The sequence below is a fragment of the Eutrigla gurnardus genome (assembly GCF_963514095.1).
Source record: "Eutrigla gurnardus genome assembly, chromosome: 6".
Taxonomy (NCBI): domain Eukaryota; kingdom Metazoa; phylum Chordata; class Actinopteri; order Perciformes; family Triglidae; genus Eutrigla; species Eutrigla gurnardus.
The window spans coordinates 13,952,812-13,961,986 of NC_139920.1; the positions used below are offsets into that span (position 1 = coordinate 13,952,812).

The 9,175-nt window shown below is 43.3% G+C and overlaps 1 protein-coding gene across 4 annotated transcripts in view; it reads right to left on the bottom strand.

Annotated features, from left to right (window-relative positions):
• The window catches only part of LOC311014239 (discs large homolog 1-like protein), a 91,821-nt gene extending 83,606 nt beyond the window's left edge, over window positions 1–8,215 (bottom strand). The window contains exons 1-4 of one of the 4 annotated variants that reach the window (XM_084010710.1): window positions 7,914–8,215; window positions 6,638–6,808; window positions 3,888–4,719; window positions 3,251–3,347 (exon numbers count right to left, since the gene is read on the bottom strand). In XM_084010710.1, coding sequence (XP_083866836.1) covers window positions 3,251–3,347; window positions 3,888–4,719; window positions 6,638–6,808; window positions 7,914–7,932 — 1,119 coding nt within the window. In that variant the 5' untranslated portion in view covers window positions 7,933–8,215. Of the gene's footprint in view, window positions 1–1,140; window positions 1,291–3,250; window positions 3,348–3,887; window positions 4,720–6,637; window positions 6,809–7,913 lie in introns of those variants that run through there. The other 3 variants (XM_084010711.1, XM_084010712.1, XM_084010715.1) reach the window with 3 other exon arrangements.
• Window positions 8,216–9,175: the final 960 nt, after the last annotated feature.

Here is a 9,175-nt window from a genome sequence, read left to right on the forward strand (position 1 = left end):
GGAGTCACTGTCTAGTCTAAACCTCGCAATCTCTGTGTTAGCCAGCTCATGAACTGGCTCCAAGACAGGGTCACCGTGTTTGTCCTTCAAACAGACAATGTGGTTACACTTAAGTAGAGTCCATGAATAAGCGCAATCAAGACTGAGTCCTTAATGAGATTAAGGGCATTCCGCTGTTTTACAAGCAGAGCAACAGACGTATTACAACGAGCGAGGGAGTCCACACAGCGTGGGAGGGAGTCGAGGGTAATAGGTCAAACAAACCCATGACTTTTATCCAGGAGACCACTGTTCGTGTCCTGTGCAAAGGTGTCTTCCAAACATTCAAAGCATTAACCATTAAATAATTCTTCATCCATCCATCCATCCATCCATCTGTTATTTGTTCACTTATGTGCAGGGTCATTGGGGGGGGGGCTTTGCTGGATTCTAGCCCAACTCATACTGGGTCTGCTGCTTTTAAATGGGCCATGCATTTCTGAGCATGCACATATGTGCATAATGTATGTGTTCTCTCCTGTCAGCCAGTGGATCAGTCAGCTAGCTCGTCTTTTGAAGTGCATGTCCTATCAACCCAGTTTCCTGTCTCTCTGGGTGTCACATGTTGTCAGACCAACAGCTGAGCAACAGCTCGGCATTCCCATTAGAGACGCTTCAGCGGAGCACAGCCCGTTCCTCCTAGACATCACCTTGTAGCCTGTTCATTCACAAAGTACAGCACACCATCTGTACAATAAGCACTCAGTCACCGACTAATTGTGGCTAATTGGTGCAGGTGCACTTCGTTTCCCATCATTAACTAATCCTGTAGTTTATCGTGAAATGCTACATTTGGAAGTGGAATTCCTCCGAAAGGACTGCAGACTCACTTTCGATTCAAATCATGCTATCTTGATTACAGCTTATAATAAAAAAGATCACGTGAGGGAATAATACACAAATTCAACATCAAAATGAAAGTGATGACTGATATGAATGAATGAATGTCACCATGAGGGAAACATTGGAAAACCAATCATTTAAACCTTCAATAATTTCGTCATTTAGAAAACTAAGGCTGTACATCTACATTGTCACAAAACCGTCTCGTCTGCCATTCTCCTCTGCTCGACTCCTCCCTGCTCTCTTCCCGTGTCTCACCTTGGTAGTGAGGATGCAGATGCAGTCCATCCTCACCAGTCCGACCGGCAAACTTTCACCCAAACATCTTCCAGCCGCAACTTCCACCACTCAGCCGCTTGTTGCTTTTGGTGACATCCTTTTGCCGTCGGTCCGTCTCTGTCCCCTCCTTCACGCCCTCTTCTTTCATTCCTCACTTTCTCTCTCCTCCCTTTCTCATGTCCTCTCCACCTGTCCTGTCATCGGAGCAGCCAGAGAGGACTTCTCCTCTAAAATAGAGGCCGTCTCGGAAACATGGCAGCTGTCCCAGTGCACCTCCGCCCGCCCTCTTGTTTTCCAGCTGCTGCCTTCGCTTTACGGCAACTGTTAGACACATTTTGACCTCAAAGAGTGCATGGCTCAGAATATATATCCGAACACACTCGGCGCACGAAGAAAACGGCAAAACTGCAGAGACAAGCGCAGAAACGCATGGATACACAGGCAAACAGTCATGCAGACAGACGTGTATACGCAGACATAAGCACACACACACACATACACACACACACACACACACACACACACACACACACACACACACACACCACTCTGCTGTTTTATCAGGTCAGTCTCTGGCAGGAGTGGGGGGTTAGATTGAGTGAACAGTAACGGCGGTATAGCAATGGATGCTCTACTTTCAACTTTGGGTATTGGCAAAGTTAAAGCTCCGTATGCACCCTGAAGCTTCGCACACAAAAATGGGATTTCACTCACTCAGGCTAGTGGGCTTTTTACACACTCGAGACAGGACATCACTACAACGGATGTTGGACTTGAAACACATCAATGTACTTCAAGATACTGAGAAAAGTCTCACATCCAAATATCATGCATAAAACAAACAAAATGCATTTGTTTCTGTTCCCGTCCTACTCTACTTGTGTCCCCGCACTCATGATGCTCACTGCTGCCGACACAGAGGTGTCAGTCTGTCTCGATTTCTTCGACTGCCAAGCAATCTCATTCATTAAACTGTTGAGTAATGGATAATAACATTTAAAAAAATTATTAAAAATGTGCCACTTTACCCTTTTGTCCTTTCACTTTTTTGTGTGATAACTGACAACAACAACTACATTAACCCTGGTTTCTATTGGGTAAATTAACAAGTAGCCGTAACTTGACAAATGTTTCCTGATGCACACATTGTACAGCACTGTATTGACTTTAGCTTTAGTAGAAGCAATGGAAGTTCATATCAGCACATTTTCCAGAGATGTGGAATATTACCAGAAGATCAACGTCTACAGTGTAAGCCTGTGTTCAAACAGCCCAAACCACAAAAAGCTATTTCAGCAAGAACACCAAGACAAACACAGTTGCTTGAGCCCACCCGAGTTTGTTCTGTTGGAGAATCAAATATTACTGAACTGAATTGATTTCCCTTGTCATATTATGTATGTAATGAAATGTAAGCCTATGTTCAAACAGCCAGCTTGCATAAACGACCTGTCCATCTAATTCTGCTCTCTGGAGCCACCAGCAGCCTTTCCATATACTGTGTCAAGAAGAGAGAGTTGTCACAGGTTAAAAGATGTTTGCCCTCCTGCATATCACAATTAGTTCCATGTAATGATATGTTTGACGTGAAGCAACAAATCCAGGATAATTCTTTGTTCTTCTTTATTTAAGCCACAGCTGTCAGTCAGAGATCCATGAAAACCTATCTTGTATAACCATGATTATTTTGTATTTGCATTAGCAACGAAAACCATGCTCCTAATTTCTTAATAAGCTCTATCCATATATGAAAAGACAGCGTCACACCAAATGGTGCACAGACAAGGGACAGAGATGGAAATGGATTTGCAGAAATACAAACAACAAATCCAAATACTAGCGGATAGATTTGGCAAAATAAAACCTGAATATGAGGCTCACTGACACATGCCAAGCTTGCCGAGGCACAATCAAATATTTTGATTTTTTCCTCCAAGACTCCTTAAATGTAATAAAACAACTTTTTCATAATTTTGCCGCCTACTGTCACCTCAATGTTGCCACCGATCAACCTTGGATAGGAGGCAATATGTGTTTATAGTAACAGGAGAGATTTCCTGTAGGCACAACACAACCAGAGATGTCTTACCTTGTTGGGGGTCAGTGAGCTTGTAGCCGGCCTGGGGCTGGCTGGACCATAGCTGGGGCTAGTGGAGGTGACTTTAACTGGCCCTGGGCTGGTTGGACTATAGGAACAGAGACCAAGGAGAGATGGTGTCTCAAAGTGAATTGTGAAAACTGACATTTTTCCGTACTACTACACCTGTATTCACAATAGCAAACAAAATCTAACTATCAGGAATTGTGTCAACATTTCTTTAAATGGGTTTTCAATTGTGGTGGTAGTAAAGAGAAGAACTTTGTTTGTTAGCATGAACACTATAGCTACAGTAGAAATAGCTGACCAAGAAAGAAAGAAAGAAGGGGAAAAAGGACCATCTGTAGTACCACAAACTTCATCAATGGGAATGAAAAGGCTATAGTTGAAAGCATACTGTTTTTTTCCACATTAGCTTTATTCAAAGTATAAATAATCAGGATTTTGACGGCACGCTGATAACATTTTGACTGGTCATGCTCCTTTTTTTCCCTCTTTCATTCACATCTTTGATTACTCATTGCTGTAATGTTTTGAACACTGAATTCATCAGAAATTATAAATCAGTTGAGAGTTGAAAGTTGCAAAGTGTTGCTAAATTATTAAAATATATGGACGTTGGAAGTACCTCAGATGAGGCCTTTTCATCAAAGGCCCTGGAGGACCTGTGGGGCTGCGGCTGCTGAAGGTAAATCTTCCCTGGTCGGGGCTCGTTGGACTGGTGCTGGGAGCAGCTTTGCCTATGCCTGGGTCCTTGCTGGTCACAAGAGCTGTAGAGACTATAGTCACATCTCTGACATTGTTGGGACCGGGGCTGGTGCTAGGAGTGGGGCTAGTGGGAACTAGTTTCTCCGGAGTGGTTGGAAATACAAAGCCTTGGACAGTGCTGGAGACGAGGGCTGAGACGGTCACCAGGTTGGGGTCTGGAGAGGCAGACTCGCTTTGTGGATTGGTGGAGGTGGAGGAGCTTTCTGAAGAAACATTTGAGTTGGTGGCAGTAAGATCCCGTGATACTCCAGGAGGTGTTTTTATGAAGCCAGTGGGGCTTTCTACAACATTCACTGGGCTTCCAGGGGACGGAGCAGAAGACGGAGAAGAGGGTTCTGACACTAATGATGATGAGACTCCAGGAAGGACAGGAGGAAGAGGAGCACGATACTTGACCTTGCCTGGCTGTGACTGAGGTGTAATGTGCTGGGTTGTAGGGGACGACGGCTTGTATGTGGGTCTCCCAGATGGGAGTGGAGCAGCATGGGACTTGATTGATTTGGGTTTGGGGGTCAAGGGTTTTGGCTTGGGCGATCCTCCAGAAGCCTGCTGGCTCAGAGGACCAGAAGAGGGCTCTTCTGAGAGCTCCGATAGCAGGTCGGAGGAGGCAGGGATGTTCAATGGAGGGTCTGCCTGGTCTACAGAACATTTGCTGTCTGCGAGGATGGTTAACTCGTAGTACTCCTGAATGTCTAGGAGAGGAGCAGAGATTAGAGCTGAGATGAATGACTGAAGGGATGAGAGGATTAGTAAATGGTGTAATGACACATTGAAGGGATGGGTGAATGAATGCATGACTATTAATGGAAGGCTAACAAAGTACAAAACAAAGTGAATAAATAATTGGCTAAACATCAGCACATTGAGGTAATGTTTTCTCCAAGCAATGCAGCGCAGTGGAGCCGAAATGATGAGTCGATTAGAGAAAATTAACCTCCAGTTGAATTGATGATCGGTTTATGATTGAGACATTCCATCACGTGAAAATTAAAAGCATTTTCTAGTTCATGCGTGTCCATACTGAGGATTTATATAACCATTTTAAATTGTTTTTTTGGGTGTAGTGGACATTTCATTGAACGAAACATGCCTGAAAATGTCACTTCACAGGGAGGGAGTGATTGAAATTTCTTTTTCAAAAAAAGTCTAAATTATTTAACACAAGAGACACAATGTTGACGTTGGTAGAGAAACCTAAGGAGCAATACGCTGTTGACCTCTAGTGGCAGCACAACGATACTGACACTGTAGTTATAGAGAACAGCAGCTCCTGAGGTATTCCGGGTTCCTCACTTACAGAGAGAAATAGTTCATTCGACTGTCATTTCCCATTTTAGAAGTAAGCACACTGGTAGAACGCACCAGTGACCATTATGATTACAGTAATGGTTATGAACTCAGGCTGCTGACTCATAACTTACCACAAAGTATGTGGGAAGGGGACAGGGAATAAACCGAACAGTTGGAGGAGGTTGTTTGAAAAGAAAAAGTACAATTTAACAATTTAACCTATACATTCAAATAACAGGCATAAAGATTGGAAATGACAAAGTGGTGTAACACATAATCCCCTCTATGCACATACAGTAGAGCTTAAGTCGAATGCCAGGATACAACTTTAACACCGGAGAGTTTGATTAAAGGTCAAAGTCACAAACAGGAACCCGGCCGTTTACTGAAGAGCACACACACAGAGAAAGGAGTGTTCCTGTTACAACTACAGGTGTGGGCGTGGTGCAAGGTAGCGGGCGGGAACAGGGACTAGAACCAGTTTGTTGAACCCCCGGTGTTTTCCTTCTAAAAAGGCAACAGCTCACCACAAGCAGAACAAACCAGTTCGACAGACTGTTAACTCTTGAGAGGAGTTCATACTTGCTACACATTCTATAAATTTATGCAATCTTTCTACAAAGGGCCCTGTGTTTTCTGTGACAAGCCTCGCCTACACGTTTGGGCTCTGATCTCTTATGTGAGAGCACAAGTTCTGGTTGACCCCCTGAAAACATATGCTTCCACATTGCTCCTCTCCCTCTCTTTCGGTCTGTGTGCTGGACTACAAGTTTATCGTCTTCACATTGTCTTAGTTTGTGTGGACAAGACTAAGTCTTTCTATACAATCCCTCACACATAGTGGTGTTGTTGAGGCAACCTGCACAGGTACCAAGCTAGAGGGTCAGTTCACTCATCTGCACAGGCAGCTTCTGACTCCCAAATGTTTTGAGATAAAATAATCCAAAATTACATTATTAAAACTGCTTTCCAACAATGTACCTCTAGATAGCCAAGGAATTATAGAAAATAATGAAATTTGCCCACAGCACGGTATAGCCACTGGTTTACCCCAATGCCAATGTCTGTATAAGAGAAACAAAGGGTTTGGGTAAGGCTTTAATCTAAAAAAAAAAACGACGCTGATGTAAATACCTTGAGCTCTGGTAATATAATGTGAAATGACCCGGGGCAGAAAAATACACAGATGTCCAATCCAAGCATCAAAGAATGGAGGGGGGTCAGCAGGAATAAAGCAAACCAAAGTTTCAAAATCAATAGCTCGAGTTGTAACAGTGACTGGCTGGGTATGAATTAAACAAACAAAAAAGGTATCCTTACCAAGCAGAGCATTAAAGAGCTGACTCTGGAAGACATTGATGACTCTGTCCAGAGATTGCTGCAGCTGGGAATCTTCCTCCACGGAGCCCTGCTTGGTCCGTCTCTGGCTCTGCTGTCTGTCGTCAAGTTTGGCTCGGTACTGCTGGAGGAGCTCCAGGGCTCGCTGAGCATCTAAATACAACATATATGGGTAAATATAAAAATAAAAACAGTATTTTTCTCCATAACTAAGAAAGGGAGAAATGATCCAGGCACTAAAGAGTAATATATTTTATGTACATTAACAAATTAATTGAGGATGACTGTCATTGAAAACTGAGGCTAGTTCGGACCTCCCAGAGTCACATTTAATCAGAGACAGATTGATAACACCTGGATGTTGGGAGTGTAGACACAGGTGTACCAGAGAACCGTTCTCTTTGCTGTTAACTACGGCCAGTTTGCACTGTTTTGATTACAAATTAAAAGTATAAAAAAGTCTTCATTCATTCATTATTTGTGTGGACGTTTATGTTACAAAGGTGGATTAAGGTGCACCTTTACTTTAAGCTCCTGACGTCATCTTAATTATAGGATCAGTGGAACATGTCATTATGGTATCTGCATTTTTTTTATTTATTTTTTTATGGTATCTGCATTGTGTGGTATTAAAATGTGACAATGACGTTGTGTAAACGTGATGAGGTCACGTGGGCAATAGAGTTGGTGTGAAAGAAAGGTGCAGACAAAAAAAAAAAAAAAAAATAAGAAAGGTGCAGACCACATTCCAGTCTCCGTGCAGGCTGAACAGCTGATTAAACCGGAAGCACTGACAGCATCACAAACTACAACGACTGTCGCCTGAATGGCAAACGCCGATCAAAATACCGTAATATTTTTGCGCGACTCGTATTCAAATACGAATCGGGTTGCACATTCACACACTTGAAGGCAATTAACACGAGGCGTTCAGTCAGCTTGTAAACTAATAACACACAACATTAGTATAAAACACCCATTGCAGGTGACTTGCGTGCCGAATGCATCACAGTGTCTGAATAATTAGTACTTCCTCTTAAAGTGTGATGTGTACGTTGCATGCGTGCGCCAATAAACGATTCACGGTTAAATTGCGGGTGTTTTACAGAAGTTCCGCCGAGCGAACTTTACGGTATGAACACAACCTTTTACAGTTGTTAAAAACTAACGTATGCGACACCGTTTCGTGTGAAAACGTGTGTGAGAGGAGGCTAAACGGCCACCACAGAGGTAGAAATGAAGACCACTAAACATGTACCTTTCTGTCGCACAGGCATGGTCTTCTTCCGCGGGGCTCTGGTCCGTGTGGCGCTGTTATTACAGATGTGTGCGTCCGTCCCGGGACACCAAACTGACTCCAGAACAGTCTACACCAACCTGTCTCTTCGTGGAAAGGAAAACTTTGAGAAAGAGTTTTGCAAGTCCGAGAAAATCGTCACGGCGGCGGATAAAAGAAAAACGTTGACTTGGACTTAGCACCTTGTTTTCTTTCTTTTTTTTTCTTCTTTCGCTTTTACGCTCCCTCTCTGTCTCGCTTTTGGAAAAACTAGTCCTCCATTTCTTCATTCAGGTGACTCAAAACGCTGTCCGACCGGTTCTTAGGCGACGTGAACAAAAAACACACACACACGCACACACCGAGTCCCGAACAGACTCGTGCACTCGACTGAAAACAGCAGGTTTGAGAGGCTCTTCGTGTCTTCGCCAGCCTCTGGTCGTGTTGTCATGTTAAACAGCTACATTGTGTGCAGCGGATAAACCCGCTCTATTCCAGGACAAACACCAGCCTACATCTAATCCACTCTCGGTTTACAAACACTGATTGGTCTCCCAGAGGTGCTTCTATGGGTGCTCCCCTACCCCGCGCTCCCACTGGTTTAGGCTGCTATAGTTGCCATACATTTGTTGACTAAATTGGATATTGAACTGAGCTTTGCCCTGCAGATATGAAACCAAATGTCTGGTCAGGCAAACACACACACACACACACACACACACACACACAATGTAGTATTCAATTCAATTTAGAAACAATTAAATACACAGAGTAGCTGTGCAAGAATTAAATGGTGATGCAAAACAAAGCAAGAACTACTGTTCAGCAAAACCCTGATGCCATATAAGAGGGAAAAATAAATGCCAATAAACAGTGAGTCCCCGTGTGAGTTTGGTGGTATTGTCATGGTAAACCGTTGAAGTGTTTTGAGTAAATTAAAAGCGTCTTTATAGCTTGTCCCCTTGTAGCTCATATTCATGTCAGGTAAGGCCGAGGATTCCCAAACCAGCCTCTTAGAGGAGTAGTCAGCAATTAGCTTTCATACATTAGAAAATCAAAAGTGAGTCTCGGTCAGACCTTTATGGTTAAAAGTGGCGGAAAAGATCATCTTTTGGTGGCATCATCTCAAACATGATACAGTTTGATGAAAACATTGCATGAATAGCCTGGGAGATTGGGGAAGTTGACCTTTAAACTACAACATTATACACTAGGTTATATTGTGCCTCGCTAATACAACTTTC